General features: G+C 64.7%; 1 protein-coding gene across 7 annotated transcripts in view; it reads left to right on the forward strand.

Annotated features, from left to right (window-relative positions):
- Positions 1-11,586, forward strand: part of RXRA (retinoid X receptor alpha) — a 95,778-nt gene extending 84,192 nt beyond the window's left edge. For all 7 annotated transcript variants that reach the window (XM_072960511.1, XM_072960512.1, XM_072960513.1 and 4 more), the window contains exons 6-10: positions 1,464-1,593; positions 3,104-3,236; positions 4,446-4,537; positions 6,114-6,219; positions 7,816-11,586. In XM_072960511.1, coding sequence (XP_072816612.1) covers positions 1,464-1,593; positions 3,104-3,236; positions 4,446-4,537; positions 6,114-6,219; positions 7,816-7,963 — 609 coding nt within the window. In that variant the 3' untranslated portion in view covers positions 7,964-11,586. The remainder of the gene's footprint in view (positions 1-1,463; positions 1,594-3,103; positions 3,237-4,445; positions 4,538-6,113; positions 6,220-7,815) is intronic.
- Positions 11,587-17,201: the final 5,615 nt, after the last annotated feature.

The raw sequence follows: 17,201 nt of genomic DNA on the forward strand, positions 1-17,201 counted from the left end.
GGAGCAGGTCCAGGTCTGCACATGGCAGAAAACCGCTGGGGCCCTGCGGGGTGGAGCCTGGCCATGGCCCTGGCACGCTCGCTGCTGGGGTGCCACCCCGTGCAGACCAGCCTCTACTGTGGCTGCCGTCCTGTGTCAGGTGGCATGGGGCGGGGGTGTGCCCACAGGTGACCTGAGCCAGATACGTGGTGTTCAGGGCTGGCAAGTATTCAGGCTTCTGGTCATCGCTCCCAGAAGGTTCTCAGAGGAGCAGATGGCAGGGGACGGAGGAGGGGATGCCCTGTAGGACGTGTGCCAGCCCCCCACAGCTCAGGGACTTCTGTGTGAAGGTGACTTCGGGGGAGTCTGCATGCCAGTGCTGGCCCACCCTTCCCCCTGGGGTCTGCGGGGACCCCGACTGCTGCCCTCCCTTGGCCCCAGGCCCCCTTTCTGCATGCCCGCCTCGTCTGCCCTGCTGGCCTCGTGCCAGTCTGTCGCTGGGCCTCCCACGAGAGCCCTTGGCAGGCCCTGCGTGGGGCCGTGTTGTTTAGACTGAGCGTCACTGGAGGGCAGATGGTTTCTGTCAGAGAAGGCTCTTTGGAGGAGGCCTTCCCTCACGTGGACGTCGGCTGTCGTGGTTTCTGGAATGAGGGATTCCTGCATCCGGTGCACCAGCCTTGGTTCCCCCAGGACCCAGAGGGTTCGCCTTCCGAGCCCCACAGGCTGGGACACTGAGGCCCGCCTGGCTTTCCTGGTCTGTAAGAATGTCCAGGGCGGCACCTCCTGGCTAGACCTTTCTGGAAGGGCCTCTGGTGCACCGCAGTGTTCTGCGCTCCACCTCTGTGTCTGGTAGGAAGAAGCAACCCAGCAGGGCTGGCGGAGCCCATCCCGGCCCCACACGCTCTCCCGTGTCTCGGTTCCCTGGTCTGGGACGCGAAGTCGCCCGGCACTGCCTCCCAGGGCTGCAGTGTGGACCCAGTGGGTCACAACACGGGGCGATTGTCCTGTGTCTGCTGGGACACGTGACCACACCCTATGTGCCTGTAACAACGAATTTTCCTCTTATGCTCCTGGAGAAATCAGTATTTCTGGGCCACATCTGGGCACCGGTGCTGGCCCACATCTGGGCACCGGTGCTGGCCCCTCCCAGCTCTGGAGGCCCCCCTGCTCCTTGGCTCCAGGCCCTTCCTCTAACTTCATGGCCGGCAGCATCTTCTCCTTGACCTCAGCCTCCCTCTTGTAAGGACCCTCGTGATGACACTGGGCCCACCCACCTCTTCTGGGATAACCTCCCGCCTCAAAACCTGTACCTCGATCGCGTCTGCAGAGCTCCTTTCACTGTCACTAGTGGTGTATTTGCTGGCTCTGGGAGTGAGGACGAGGATGTCCTGGGGGGTGTTGTTCCGCCTCCATGGGTAGAGCATGGGGGGCCTGGTCTGGGGCCACGCTCTCCTTGTGGCGCTCACTGCGTGCCCCTCCCCCAGCCCAACGACCCCGTCACCAACATTTGCCAAGCGGCGGACAAGCAGCTGTTCACCTTGGTGGAGTGGGCCAAGCGGATCCCGCACTTCTCCGAGCTGCCCCTGGACGACCAGGTCATCCTGCTGAGGGCAGGTGAGTGGCGGGCCGGGGGGGCGGGGATGCAGGGACGGGGTTGGGGCAACCCCTCTCTCCTGCTGTGTGGGGCTGTAGGGGGGAGGGTGCCTGGGGACCCAGGGCCGGGGTCCTGCTCCAGCACTGCCCCCTCCAGCTCAGTTTCCCTCACCTGCCTCATAGGGGCATAGTAAGTTTGGGGTCTCTGCTGGTGGCCTTCAGAGAGGTAAAGGGCTGTCTGGAGGGGCTGTGGAGAAGGAGGCGTGTGCAGCAGGGGCTGCCCTTAGGGGTCTGTGTGTTCTGCCTCCTCCCCTTTCCTGGCCTGTGCTTGTGACACACATCTCCCGAGACTGAGCGGGGCCCCACGGGGGTGCCGGGCCGCTGTGGGGAGCGTCCACTTCGGGCGTGGGGTCAGGCCTGAGTCCCAGAAGTGGTCATGACGGACGTGCCGAGGGGAAGCCGGTGTCCGCTGTGAGGCTGGGATCCAGGGTGCAAGTTCCTGCCGGAGGGACAGCAGGGACGGATGAGCTGGGAGGCGCGGGGAGAGGGCTGCAGCCCCCTCAGCAGCCGCCTCCTGACCAGCGTGCCCCAGGCCTGTGCTGGGGGGCAGCCCAGCCCTGAAGAGCCTTCACTCTAAAACCCAGCACCCAGAGCCATCAGGGGAGGCTGTCGAAGAGGCGCTGGGGTCTCTTCCCGATTCTCTGACGGGGCAACCCCTTCCTCTCCCTGGGCCTCAGTTTTCCCCTCTGTAAAATGAGGCAGGTACTTGCTTTGTCGGGTTGAGTCAGGATTAGGTGGGATGATCCACATGATACTGTCTGTCAGCCATGGAGCCTGGACCCTTTGGAGCCCTCGGGAGTGGTGGCCGTGACAGTCACTAGTGGTGTCCTTAGGGGAGATGGTTCACGTGCTCCAGTTCACAGCAGCATTGAAGCGTCTGAGCACGGAGTTGTTCCCATCCCTGCTCCCAGCCCTCATACCCACTCTGGTCTGTGCACGCCAGGGCCTCACTTACAGGGAGCGTGAGTTGGCCTGTGGCTCCAAGATGCCTTTTTTCAGTTTAATAACTTCCTGTTTTGTGGCATTCACGCAGCACGTGCCGATCTTTGGGAGTTTGCCATTGGGACCAGACTGGTGGCAGCTGCTGTGCGGCTGCCCAGAAAGGGTCGTGGGACCTCCCTCTCGCTCTGTGGCACAAGCATCTTGCATTTGCAGACAGAGACTTCCCCGGCACCCGAGTTTGGGAGGGCTGGGGTTCAACTGCGCTTCAGGAGATGCTCTGCACAGGACTCCTCAGGGCCTTTGTTGTGCCCATGCGCACTGTAGAGGCATCTCCCAGGCGCCAGTGCTCGGGAACCTCCTTTCTGTGGAATGTTCAAGGGGTTGGGGTTCCCTGGATTCCTGGCTTGGGTTCCCAGAGGGATGGGTGTGTGAGAGCCGCCTTTGGAGGTCTGAACGGGGGTTGGGGGCTGGGGGCTGGGTGGCTGGGGGCCTGGAGACAGCGGTGACCGCGTGCACCTCCTCCCCGCAGGCTGGAACGAGCTGCTCATCGCGTCCTTCTCCCACCGCTCCATAGCCGTGAAGGACGGTATCCTCCTGGCCACCGGGCTGCACGTCCACCGCAACAGCGCCCACAGCGCGGGCGTGGGCGCCATCTTTGACAGGTGCCCGGTGTCCGTCCTGTTCCTGAAGGTTTTGCACGTGGACCATGGGGGGACCCGACAGCCACAGTTAGCATTTTGGTTTATTCCCCGCCCATTCCCTCTTTAAACCCTGCATGTGGGGAGGAAGGCTGCACTGTTTCTAAAGCGAAGGTAGATTACGCCGTGGATACAGTTTCACGGTGGCTGTCACATCGGCCACGACAGGGCCTCTTCTGAGCCGGGACTAGCACACACCTCTGTGCGCCGCTGCCGCTTCTCAGCTCACACCCGGAGGCCTGGGGCTGGTCGGCGGGCGGGCGTGGCCTTCAGGTGCTCTCGGAAGCACAGCCCGTCGGCTGCACCAGGCCAGGCGGCCAGGAGCTGCCCGTTCCTGTCTCCGGCTGGTCTTGTCTGGGAGCCCAGAGGGCCTGGGGCCCCTGGGGACCTGGGCGTCGGCGCAGCCAGCCGGCGCGGGCCCCTCGGAGGGGGGCTGCTGCCCAGGAGTGGCGAGGGGGAAGGAGCAGGCCGGGGAGGAGGTGGAGGGACGGGTCCCCTGCCGGCGCCCCCTGGGGGTAAGTGTGGGAGCTGTGCCGCCCCTCTGACTTCCACGCGCCGCGTACTGCGGGCGGGCGCTGGTGCAGACAGTGTGTAGACGTCTTTGCTGCAGGACGTTTCAGGGCCTTTAGTAAACGCAAGTGCAGGGGCGCCACCCAAGGGGGCTGCGGGGGGCAGCGTTCATTGCCCACAGAGCTTCCTGTGGGGAGCGTGTCCCTCTGGGGGGGTGTCTTCAAGCTCAGCCCCAGCCATGCAGCAGCCGGCCGTCCAGGGGTCCCAGATGCTGGGAGGCGACGGTGAAGGGCATGTGATGAGTGGCCGGTGGTGGGAAGTGGAGCGACCAGGAGGAGCCAGGAGCCAGGGAGACGGCCTCCCATGGGCTCGAGGTGGCGGTCGGAATGGGGGCAGCAGGGCTAGACCGTGCCTGGTCTGCAGCTGAGCTCTGGCTCGCCTCAGCTGTCCCCAGGTTCCCAGAGTAAAGTCCCACGTGCAGACCCTTTCTGGTGAGGGGAGAGGCGCTCACCCTGGGGCTGGGACCGGACAGGTTGTGCGTGGAGACCGTCGGCCCGTCTCAGCTGCCCTCCAGGCCCACGTCGGGCTCCCGGAGTCCTTCGGGGGTTTCTAGGGGGCCCTGGGGGACACAGCCTGACTTGGATCTGGCCGCTTCCCCCTCAGGGTGCTGACGGAGCTTGTGTCCAAGATGCGGGACATGCAGATGGACAAGACGGAGCTGGGCTGCCTGCGCGCCATCGTCCTCTTCAACCCCGGTACTGCCTTCCCGCCGCCCGCTGGTGCTGCTGTGTTGGCGAGCCGCCCCCACCCCCGGCCTCCATGTCGCTCTTAGGATGGGGGTGCAGCCGTGCCGCCTTCTCGAGGCCCTTGTGAGGGTCCAGCACGGCTCAGTTGGCCAAGCTCATCCTCCGTGGTTCGGGAGGCCTCTGGCCAGGCCTTCTGGGCACTGTCCAAAGCGTGGCACCACCTGGCCCAGAATCCGGGCTCCAGGAGAGGCAGCCTCTTCATGCGCCTCCACGGCTGACGTTCTGGACCCCGGATGGTCTGGGGCTGGACGGGGACACGGGGCAGGTTCAGGGCTGCTGCGGGCTTCTGGGGGGAGGTGCAGGGAACCAAGCAGGCGGTGGTGAGGGTGGGACAGCCCCAGGGTTCGCGGGCCCTGACCTCCTTGCTCTCCATTGGCTCCAGCACTGAGGGGCCGGCTGGGGTGGAGACGCGGCCCCCTCGTGGGGACAGCTGTTCCCAGGGGCGTTTGTTCACAGGGTTTGTGCTCTGGCGTGTGACCCTGCCAGGATGGGAGGCTGAGCTGTGAGCCCTGGCCTGGCCCCGGCGGGATCCCTGTTGGAATCCTATGTGGCTTGGCCGCGGGCCCTGGTTCTTCTGTTGGGGCCTGGGTGTGGGGCCGCTGGGGACAGAAGGGAGACGGCCACAGCGGGCACAGCCCCAGGGCCCGGGGAGCCCGGCTGTGGAGAGCAGCTGCGCGGTGCCCCTGCTGGGATGTCAGAGGGCCAGGCAGGCCGGGGCAGGGCCCCCGGGCTGGGGCTCAGAGACGCCTTCGCAGCTGGCCTGCCCCACGGCCCAGCCCCCAGGGGGCTGCAGCACTTGCCGGCCAGCGGCAGGTGGCCCGCCGGCCAGCGGCAGGTGGCCCCCCTGCCATCAGGATGGACCACGCCCGGCTGGGGCCAGACTCCTCTGCGGGAGCCCGAATCCTGATTCCCGTGGTGGCTGTTGTGGGGCAGGGGGCAGAGAGAAAAGTTGGTCCGGCGTTGGCTTGTAGGGGAACCACGGGAGACGAAGAGAAGGCTCAGCAAAGCTTTACCTGGCTGGGGGCTCTGCCTGCTCCAGGGCGGCCTGTGACAGCCCGCCGAGGTGACCTGGGGACAGCCTGCGGTCCTCAGTCCTCAGTCCTGGGCCTTGGAGGTTTTTTGGCCCTCGTCCCAGGCATCCCTGTCCACCAGCGGAGCCCCTTCCACACTGGGACCCACCCCCAGGGTCCCAGAGCTGAAGATGGCTTGAGGCCCCCCTGCAGCGTGGGTCCGGCTGTTTCAAGGAGAGGCTTTGGAGCCTTCATCCAGCTCAGAGGGGCTGGGAGCCAGTGCAGCAGAGGCCTCAGGAGTCAGCCCGGTCTCCATGGCAGCAAGGAGCGGTCAGGGCAGCAGTCCCACTTTACAGATTGGGCAGCTGAGTGACAGGAGGTCAGGGGACTGGCCTTAGGTCGTGGCAGGGCTGGGGCTCAAGCACAGGGCACGATGTCTGGGCAGGATCTGTGGGTCCCAGGGGCAGCCCCCTTCCCGGGGACAAGCTCTGACCTGAGGCCCTGCTCCCTCGCAGACTCCAAGGGGCTCTCGAACCCGGCCGAGGTGGAGGCGCTCCGTGAGAAGGTCTACGCGTCCCTGGAGGCGTACTGCAAACACAAGTACCCGGAGCAGCCGGGAAGGTGAGACCTGGGCGCAGCCTCTGCCCGGACGGACCTCCAGGGCTCCTTCCAGACCCCCTGCCCAGGGCAGGGCCACCACCTGCCCGCTGGGCACTTCTGTGAATTAGAAGTTGGTACCCCTCCTCCATCGAGGGCAGGAGTCAAGGCGCTCTCCTGGCCCGAGCACTATGCTCTCACGTTGTCCTGTGGCTCTAGCAGAGGTGGGCCTGGTGCCAGCACACAGTAGGTGCTTGTCTCTGTGGAGCCCATGAACAAAGGCAGTGCTTTCCACCTCTCGCCAAAGGGAACTGCTGGAGGCAGGGCCTTAGCGTGCTCGCCCAGCAGGGATGGACGCCAGCACGTAGTAGGTGCTTTACAAACTCACGCACAGTCTGAGTGCAGAGCTTGGCTCTCTTGCCTGGCGGACTGTGGGCCCCAGAAGGGCTGGAATTGTCTCATTTCCGGGTCCATGGTGCCGGATGCACAGTGGGGGTCCAAGAGAAGGGAGAACATGAGTGGCTTCCTGGCATTCTGCATCTGTAGTCCTGATTCTCCCCCCTCCAAGGGGCACCTTCTGGGACGGGGTGGGGGCCTCCGAGACCAGGCCTCCTCCTTCCCCTGACCACCCTGCCGACTGGCGCACACATGGTTAACCGTGTCCTGCTTCTGCTCAGCCTCATCTGGTTTGGTTTAAATGAAACTTCCCGGAGGAGGAGGACAGAGGGGCAGCAGGCCCTCCTGTTTTTCCTGGCTTCCTGGCCCAGCCCGTCTCGCCAGCTCAGCAGAAAACAGCTTGTTCTCTGGCCTCGGTCCAGCTTCTAAGCTGCATTTTTGCCTTTAAAACGCAGACTGTGTTGCAGCCAAGCCCGGAGCTTCCCCCCCGAAATACAGACATTGTTAATAATTAATAGGGCCCCGCAGCTCCGGAGGGTCCTCAGTGGCAGAACAGCGGAGTACCCCCAGCCGTCTTCCCCCTTCCCTGCCCCACCAGAGTTCTCACCAGCAACTTCGGGGCATGGGGGGGGCGGGGAGCCGGCCAGCAGGGCCTGAGGAGCCCCCCTCCCTCCCTCCCGCCCCGCCCCCCGGGCACCAGGTGCCCCTGGCTCAGCTTTAGCATGGCTCTTTCTGGGCGGTGGGTGCTGATGGCGGTCACCCTGGAGGTCGGAGCTGTCTAAGAAGGGCCTGCTGGAGCCCAGACCTGATCCAAGCTCAGGGGTTTCTCCACCTTCGTTCCCCGCTGCAGCCAGAGGCAGCGCTGATCCTCAGGCCCCTTCTTGTAGCCCCCCTCCCTGCTTAAAGCCCTGCTGTGGTTCCCTCTCGCCCCTGGAGGAAGCCCCACGAAGCCCTGTTCAGCCTGCTCCCGCCTGGCTGCTGTCTTGCCTCTGGCCCTTCATCCCCAGTCTCCACCCTTGGGGTCTCCTTGCAGGGTCTTTGCACCCACCCTGCACTCTTCCGCCTCCAGGTACTGGCCTGCTGTTTCCTCTGCCTGAGAGATTCCCCCTTCCCTGCCAAGGCTCGGCTCAGGCAGGGGGACTGGGCAGTGAGGTGGTCCCTTCCCGGGACCGGGCGTAGGGTGGGGGGCCTCGCCGGCCCCTCACGCCGGCTCCTCTTCCGCAGGTTTGCCAAGCTCCTGCTGCGCCTGCCGGCCCTGCGCTCCATCGGCCTCAAGTGCCTGGAACATCTCTTCTTCTTCAAACTCATTGGGGACACGCCCATCGACACCTTCCTCATGGAGATGCTGGAAGCCCCGCACCAAATGACTTAGGCCCACCGGCCGTCCTTCGCGCCCGCTGGTCCGGCCGCCCCGCCTGGCTGCCAGCTGCCCTTCCCGGCCGAGCCCCGTCCCACCCCTTCTCCACCTGGCTGTTGGCCTCGGGGGTGCGGCCTGCCATCGCAAAGCCTCAGAGACGTGCTGCACCCTCCTTGTTCTCAGTACTCCTCGTCCGCACCGGGGCAGCAGCCGGAGTGGCAGGAGCTGGCGTGAGCCCGGCCAGGCCCGCCAGGCTGTCCCCCGGGAGCCCGGGCGGCTCGCGGGGCCTCAGGCCCTCGCCACTGGAGCTGCAGCGGTCGGAGGGCGGCTCGTTCGGTCACAGTCAGTTGTTGCTGGTTTTGGAAATCTCCCATGAGCCCTACTGTGTGTGCTGGTGTCGGCCCCACCAAGGCTGGGAGAAGGGAACAGGTGGCAAGGGGACGGGGCGGGGGCTGGTGTTTCATTGCAGAAGACCCCACCTGCCCCCCGGGAAGATGGGAGGGCTCGGGGCAGGCAGCCTTGCCTTCTGTCAGCGTGGAGGGTGAGCGGCCCCTTTTTCCAAAGATGACTTTTGACTTTGCCCCTGAGCCAGCCAGAACGGGAGCTGACCTCTGTGCGGGGTTTTGGGGCCGCCTCAAGGCTGCAGGCAGGGGTCATCCACCTGCCCCACCTCAGTTTTCTCTTTGCATCATCCTGGTTTCAGCTTCTTCCCCAGTGTGCCCCTGTCCAGCCAGGGTAACCAGACCGCATGGCCCCAGCCCCTGCCCAACCCTGGACCCGTTAGTCTGCGGAGGGCAGGCCCGGTCTCTGGCTTCCTGGAAGCAGCAGGGGCCCATCCCAGTGTGGGCTCTGCTCACCTCTTAAGGGCAGAGGTCACCACCCAGGAGGCCTGCGGGCATGTGGTGGGAGGAGGGTCACTGCCCAGAGGGTCTTTGGTCAGCCCTGCACAGGGAGGAGGCGGGCGGCGTGGGCACGGGGCCAGGTGGTGGAGGGGCGGGCCACATGCTGGAGCTTTCTGGGCAGAGTCCCCTTTGCTGGCTGCTCTGTCCTGAAGAGTCTTGGAATCAGGTGCCAGCATCCTCGGGCCAGGGCTGGACACCCCTTGGGGACGGCCAGACCTGTGGTCGTCTTGTTGGGGTGACGGGTGACGGAGCCCTGTCTGGGGGCCCATCGACTGCCCCACGCAGCCCCGCGCCCGGCCCTGCACGTTTCACCCCCGCAGGCAGGCGCTCTGCCCCGGAGCGGGGCGCTCTCAGGTGGAACCAGCCTCCTCTGCACTGTAAGCCCTCCCTCTGGTCTGAGTACTTCGCATTTTCATGCCTCACTCCCCGTGAGCCGGGCCTTTGTCAGAAGTGGGGGCCTGAGCTGGGTGGGCAGGGTGGGGTCCCGTCTTAGCCCCCCAGGGGATGCTGTGTCACGCCTGTCTTCCCTCCTGCTGCCCCCAACAGGAGCCCGGGAACAGGGCTGGAGGGCGGGGTTGGAGCTGCCTGCCCCCAGGTCTGTCCCCAGGTGGTGCGGGGGTGCCCCTGGCGGGGCCTTACTGGCCCCAGGCCTCCATGGGGAAGGAAGTGTCCATTCTTTGCCTTCCAGAGTCTGGCCCCAGCTGAGCGTGGGGCACCGTGGCAGAAGGTACGGGGGATACCGCAAACACCTCCTTCCTCTGGCACCCCGCCCTAATAGGCAGGAGAGGCGGTGGCTGCCACACGGGGAGTCCCCGTGCACCATTTGAGGCAGAGATGGGCGTGCCGGGGCCTGCCCATTGTCTCTCCTCCCAAACTGCCCCTGGACGTCTCGGCAGCCCTTGGGGGCTTGGTTGTATCAGGCAGAGTGATGCAGGCACCCTTGGGGGTCCCCCTGCTTGTGGGAACGTTGGGCTGCCCCACCCCCGACACCCCTGGTGCCTTCTGCAGCCAGATGCACCCCGCCACCCACGCCCAGCCCCCCCACCCCGCTTCCCTGGGCCCCTCAGAAACAGGAACGTGGTGGCTCCAATGGAGAAACCCAGGGTGGGGCCCTCTAGGTGGAGGTCGGCCTCCGGCTGGCTGCCAGCAAAGCACTGAGGCCCCTGGGACAGCCCCTCCCACAGCCAGAGCTCCCAGCCCCTCCGGCCACTCGGTGTCTTGGGCTCCTGGGGCCGCCCTTTCCTCCCTCATCAGCCCGCTGTCACCCTTGCTGTCCCTGCAGTGCTGTTGGAGAGGTGATGTGGGGAGGCTGCACGTTACTCGGTAGAGGCAGCGTTTCTATTTAACCAGACCTGCAGTAGTGTCACCAATCTGGTTCAGTTACGGTGATTTTTTTGTAATTATTATTATTTTTATTATTGTTTCGGTGGGACAATCTTTAATTTTCTAAAGATAGCACTAACATCAGCGTGCTAGCCGTCCTGTGCCCATCCCGCCTTGCCTGCCGGCGTCACCTCCCGCGTTGACATCAGACGGGGCTCCCGCAGCTGTGGAGCGAAGATGACCGCGTCCTGTGGGGGAAGGTGTCGGCTGAGCCAGGCTCGGGCTCGTCCCGCGTCAGGGATCTCCTGGGAAGCCGGCCTGCCTGGGGGCCGCCACCGAGAGGCTCCCGTGTCCGAGATGGCCCTCGTCACCTGGGGGAAGACAGCTCCACGCCCTCGGCTTTCCAAGTCTCGGAGTCCCCAAAGGATTCGGGCTGTCAGGCCGGTAGCAAGAGTTGGAGACCACGCTGGAGCCCCCTTCTCTGCGGGGCTCCCGGGAGGGCCTGGCTGGGGCGCGCGGCCGGTGTCATCAGCTGATGTTGTCCCCATCATGGAATGAGGGCGCGTGGCCTGTCCCTGCCCACGCAGGTGTGTGGTGTGAAGCGTGTGTGCTATGCAGGGAGCCTGTGTGCACAGACCCGCACACCATCCACACAGTACATGCTGAGCGGTTTCCAGCATTTCTGTGTTCATTTTTAATTAAGATTTCCCCCCGTTTTCCTATAAATTTCCTTAATGTAAGCAAGTACATAAGGACCCTTCCTTTAGTGAAATCCGGGTTCGAATGAATATCTCAAGGCAAGGACGTGCATCTATTTTAAGATGCTTTGGAGCCAGCAGCTTTAGCAGTTCCCAGCCCTCAGCAGCGCCTTAGCCAGGATGTGTAGCTCACACTCTAGAGAGGAGGCCAGACAGAGAAGAGAGGTGTGTAAAGCATCGGGAAAGGTAGAAAAAAAATCTATTTTTGTACAAATGTAATTTTATCCCTCATGTGTACTTGGAGGGTGTGACGGGGGGCTTGTTTTGTTTCTGCTGTTAGAGATGGAGGTGGAGGCTTTCTCCGCGGATGTCTCGACAGGAGACGCAGCAGAGAGAGGGGCTCCTGGGACTCAGGCTTCGTACGAAACCTCTGCGCATGGGTCTTCTCCCGCTGGGGCAGGAGGGTGGGCCTGAAGCTTTCAAGGGTTTTCTTCCCCTTTCGAGTAATTTTTACGCCTCGCTCTGTTCTGTCCCTGTTGCCAGCTGGCCTTCCCGCGACTCTGACTGTGAAATTACTTCCCTACGTGATTGTTCTCAAAACATCGCGGCCGCAGGTGCCGGGGATTGACGAACAATGGTGTTAGAATTGTGGAAAAGGGAAACGCAGAGAAAAACGTGAGAGGAGAAACGAGCAAAACACGAGTGTTTAAAAACACACCCGTTCAGTTCGCCTCTGTTCCCATGGGGTCTTCCGGGCTCGGTCTGGAAGCCGGCCGCCCTGGACGGGGCGGGTGGCGGAGGGCCTGCTGGCCTCACCCTGGCCGGGGCTGGGTCCAGGCAAGGCACCTGGCTGCCCCGACAGCGGTGGTAGCTGGTCCTGGGCCACGAGACCCGGGCCTGGGGCTCCTGGGTGCCTGCCGCCAAGTCCTTTCTCCTCCGGGTCCCGTCCAGAGGCACTGCCCTCCGTCAGCATCCACCAGCCCCGGGTGTGCAGCCACCTGCACGGCCCCAGGCTGCCTGAGCCCAGCCCGGCGGCCACACTGGAGCTCACGCAGCCACAGAATGTGATGCCATCTCACCTCCTGGTTAATGACCAGGTAATGACGCTCTGTCTGCTCCAGCTCCTCTGCGGCGGGGCCGGGCCGGCTGCAGTTCGGTGATGCTGCCCAGATCCTCTCGTGCCCCTGTCCAGCAGGCACCCTCCGGGGAGGCCCTGGGCGCCCTGGAGCTGGGAGCCTTGAGGGCCAGAGTCCTGCTAGACACACGGTACCGAGGAAGAGACTGGTTCTCAGTGGAAGGGGGTGAACCTCACGACAGGCTGGCGGCCAAAATGGCGGAGTTGCCCCGGTGCCCCCTGAAATGCATTCACACACATGCGACATGCACAGGACACGTGTGTTCACACACAATCCTGCACGCTGGTGCAGGCGCACATACACCACGTCACTGACTCTCCTGGGCAAGGGGAGCCCCAGGACTGTCATGATGGTGGATGCAGGGCACAGTCGGGGCAGAAGGGGCTCTCGGGCCTCAGGGAAGGTCGAGGCAGGACTGAGTGGGCCCCTGCGGCTGTCGAGGCCCCACACCCACACTTTCCCCCTTCCCAGGCCGCGTGGGGGGGCAGTGCCCGCGGGACGCGGGGGACTAGCCGGGAGGCCCGCTGCCGAGCCTGCTGCTGGTCCCTGCAGTCAGGGCGTGGCCGAGCCCACCGGCCCTCGGCCCGGACCTCCGGGGTGGGGGGGGCGGCCCGGGGAGACAGCCCCTGCGGGCCCCCGGGCTGCACTGGGACCGGCCCACTCTGGGTTCCTGTCATCAAAGCTCAAGTATACCGGCCGCGGGGGCCCCTTCTTAGTCTGGAAAGGGGTCAGCCCTGGGGGGCCTGGAGACCTGGAGGGTTGTCTCCCCACTGAGGGCCCCTCATCCTGCCCCCCCGCGGGCCCACTCTGGGCTCGCCCCCCGCGAGGTTGCCACGGGGACGCCTCAGGCTCGGGCTGCGAGGGCACAGGTGTGACGTGCCCGTGAGAGGCGGCTCCGAAGGCCGCAGGGCAGGGGGAGGCTGCGGGCTCTCGGGGGAGGCCAGGAAAAGGAAAGCTCCACACAGGCTCCCAGGCCACAGCAGGGCAGCGACCAAGATGACCTGACCTGGCCGAGTCCCACAGACACTGTCCAGGACGCAAGCTCCCGGGCCCACCTGGGTGGCGTGCTGTCCCCAGAGGAGGGGGAGCAAGGAGCCAGTGGGCGTCGGGGACTGAGAGGCGGGTGAACAGGGCTCCACCACCCGACCTCCTGCGGAGAGCGGGCCTGGGGAGCCCCCAGGGGCAGGAGCCCCACCCCGTCACTGCGCTCCCACCGGTCAAGTGGAGACCCCGGGCTGCCACGGGCATGGCGTGCTAACCTGGCTTGAGGCCTCCTTGCAGCCTCTGGCTGCACTGCTGATTCCTGCCCAGGATGGTCCCCTGTGTCAGAAATGCTTGATCAGTTTATCTCAGCGGGAGCAGGTGGTGACAGAGCCTTAGCAGGGCTTGGGGCTTGTAACCTGAGAGGTGAGGGCTGGGCAGGGGGCTTCTGGATGGGACGTTGCTGGGCACCCCTGTGTACCAGGCCCTGTGCTGGGTGCCGGCACCCAGCGACCAGAAAGGGCTGGCCCTGCCATCAGCAAGCGGGGCCGTGTGACGGGAGAGAGGGCCCGCGTGGGAGGCGGAGGAGGGGCATCCCGGGGGGCCGGGGCGAGCCCCATGGAGACCTGGCACCCGCCCCAGGACATGAAGGGCGGGGGAGTGGGTGTCATCACCGGGCCCGGGGGCAGCGGAACCTGAGTGGCCAGAGCCCTGCGGAGGTGGCCAGGGAGGTGAGACTTCAGGCAGGAAGGGGCTGGAGTGTGGAGGGAGTCAGGGAAAGGGGCCACAGAAAGGTTTCAGTCCTCAGGCCCCTCATGTGCAGACAGCCCCACCTGCCTCCCAACTCGGGGGCTCCCCAGCAGTGGTAAGGGCTGCCCCAGCCTGGACACAGACAGGCCACTGCTCCCGTGCCTGCCAGCGTGGATCCCGACGGGAGTGCCAGCCAGCTGCCTGGACCTCCCATCCGCTCTGTCCCTGGCGGGCCGTCCAGCTGCCGGTGACCTCGTGGACTGAGAGTGTCAGAGTGGACGGGCCATTCAGTCTAGCATTTCCACCCGCCCGCCAGCAGCCAGCGAGCCCATTGACACAGATGTCTGGAGAACACACTGGAGGTGGGGAGGGCAGGGCAGAGCAGCGCCCCTGGGAGGAGTCCTGAGACGAGAGACGGGGCCCAGAGGCCGTAGCACCCACTGTCTGTTAGGACAGACCCCACTGAAGGCGCACTGGGCGGCTCAGCACGGGAGCCCCAGGGCCACAGTGCCCCACCTGTGAGGTGGCACTGCCCCCTGCTGGAGGCGCCAGGGCAGAGCCCACCCTGGTCCTTTGGTCCCTCCGTCCACAGGCGTTTCCTGTGGCCCACGCTGCAGTGCGTCCCAGTTCCCTGCATGTAGACTCGCTGGAGATTCACAGAATCCTGACGCCCAGATCGCCCCCCCGAGCCAATTAAATCAGAAGGTCTGGGCGGGTGCGGGTGGCACCAGCGCTGTGTAGAGACTCCCAGGTGGGCCAGGCAGCGGAGTGCTGCTGTGCGCTCAGCCTGGGCCGGGGGCGGGGCGGGCCCCCGTCCCCGCGGTGGGGACAGGAGCCTCCACCTCCCAGGGCTGTGGTGACGAGGGTGTACAAGACCTCGGTCATCCAGAAAGTGCTCTGATGTCAGCACTCGCTCCCTGTTTTGTTTCTGTGTGAGGAGGGTGTCATGCTAGGACACGGACCTGGGCAGGGTAGGGGCTGGAGCCCTTGGAGATCAGGCCCGGGGCCATGCTGGGAAAGCCAGGCTGTGGGCCTGGTCCCAGGGAGCCCTGGAAGGGTCTTGGGTCATTTGTTCATCCCCTCATTCATTCACTGGATGGCCCCACCCTGAGGGGTTGTCCGCCCCACTGGGGCACCAGGGCCTGAGTCCCTGAGCACCTGGACCGCCCCCCACCCCCTGAAGGACGACCTGGCACAGCTGTCCCTGAGCTTGACCGTGACTGACCCCTGGGACACTGACCTAACCTGGCAGGGCTGGCTGTGGACGCTAGGACCCAAAACCTGTGGGGGCAAGGCGCTGGACACACAGTGGGGCTGGAGAAATCTGCTTCTGCTCTTGGGGCCACTGTTGGTTCTGGAGTTTACAAGCCAGAGGTCGGCCAGGAGCTTCTGCCCGGGGGGCGCGGCGGGCGGGGGCCTGGGACCAACGCGCCTGACGGCGACCTTCCCGGCTGCCCTGCCCCTCGGGGGTGGTCCTGATGCAGCTTTGAGAAGCCTGCTCTGGCTGGGGAGTGACAGGTGTCTGGGGCAGCCACCAAAGCCGGACCTGCCCTTCTCACACCAGCAGCTGCCGGAGCCTGGCCAGGGCCATCCGGGGAGGCCCAAGGCTCAGGAGGCCAGGTCCACCCCCAGCTGCTGATCAGTGGACAACATGCTTACCTCCTGGGCCTCGGTCTCCCCTCTGTGGACAGGGAGAATTGCAATGAGCATGTGTGCAAAGGCTCAGAGCAGAGTAACACTCTCGGCAAAGGTGAGTAGCCCCATTGCTCAGGTAAGAAATTGACGCCGGGCAGAGTGGTGATGGTGCGGGCTCAGTGAGAGCAGTGGACCCGGGACCGGCTTCTAGGCGGTGCTCCAGGCAGGGGCCGGCCTGGGGCTGGAGGAGGGGGCAGGTGTGCGCCCACCCAGACGTCTGCTCGGAGCCCGGCTGCCCGGCTGCCCGGGTGCCGGGGCGGAGCAGCCCCGCAGAGCCGCCTGCAAACCGCCCTTTCCCACCTGCTGCTGCGTCCTCAGGGTGGCAGGTAGGGGCTGGGCCGTGGGTCCGAACTCTGTAGATGCCGAACGCATTTGAGAGCTGAGCAGGGGAGAGGCTGCTGGGACAGGCCATGAGGAGGCTCCCCTGGCAGCTCCCAGCCCCTCCAGGGGGCTGGGACGGCTGCTCTGGGAGGCCGTTTGGCAATTTCAGACAACGCTAGACACCGTGCACCGACCGCGCTCCTGGGCGGCACAGACGACCTGAAAACACGCGTCCACCCCCGCACGCTCCTCTCTAGCAGCTTTACTCACAGCCACCAGAGCCTGGAGGCAGCCGCGGGGCCTTTCAGCAGCAGGCGGATGGACGAGCAGGCTGAGGTCCATCCAGACAGGGGAACTCTTAGCAATAACGAGAAGTGAGCCGTCAAGCCAGGAAAAGGCGGGGTGGATCATAGCGCACGTCGCTGGGGGAGACAGCCTAGGAAGGGGAGGCCACGCCTAGCACGGCCCCATTTGCATGAGGCTCCGGGCATGGCAGAACCAGAGGAAAGGCGAACAGATCGGTGGTCACCAGGGGCTGCTGTGGGGGAAGTGAGGAGGCGAGACACAGGGTTTAAAAATCCTGGGCAGCGAAATGATTCTGTACGAGGCTGCTGGTGGATACGCCGCATGCTTGTCAAAACCCACAGGACTTTCACGGCACAGTGAACCGTGTTTATGCAAATAAAACAATTGCTCAGCGGGTGGGGAGAATCCCAGGGTGGACCACAGGCTGTGAGAGAACATCCTCCTGAGCCAGCCTCATGGAAGGGGTGGCAGCTTTGGAAATGAGTGGGGTTTGTAAAACTGGACGCGAGAGGCTGCCCTCTAGTGACCACGCAGCAGGTGGGAGCCAGCGTGTCGGCGTGGGAGGGGCAGGTAGGCAGGGTGGTGAAGGATCAGGGCTCACGACCTTGTGCACTATGCCTTCGTGCGGTCAGCTGCGTACAGACGGCTGCATGGAGAAACATCTAGAATTATGTGTAACGCAGCCCAGGTTAGGATACACGCAATTTTCTTGCTCCATCAGCTGAGAGACAGCAGAGTGACGGAGAGCACCCAGTGGCCACTGAGCACCCCCGCACCCAGGCCTTGGTTTCCAACACCATCCTCCAGTGCAAGAACCAGGATGCCTGGGGCAAGCCGCTGATTCGAGGGCAGGAAGTGGCCAGGATGAGCCTGGAGCATCTTGTTGAGCCAGGAGGTGACGGTCAAGAAGTCAAAAGCGGAACGGTGGGGTCGTCAGAGGGACAAGCAGGCGGCCGGCACGGTTCCCAGCGGCAGGGGCTGGAAAATCCGAGTGGGGACAGAGCAATTCAAGTAGAATTGGGTTACAACTCAAAGCATGATGTGAATGTCCGTGAGCCCGAACTCCTACAAATACATGCATCACTAAGTGGAGGAGAAGGGACAAGTCGCCTGCAGAAGGGCTCCTAGTGCCCCCGCGGGG

The sequence above is a fragment of the Vicugna pacos genome, chromosome 4 (genome assembly GCF_048564905.1).
Source record: "Vicugna pacos chromosome 4, VicPac4, whole genome shotgun sequence".
Classification (NCBI taxonomy): domain Eukaryota; kingdom Metazoa; phylum Chordata; class Mammalia; order Artiodactyla; family Camelidae; genus Vicugna; species Vicugna pacos.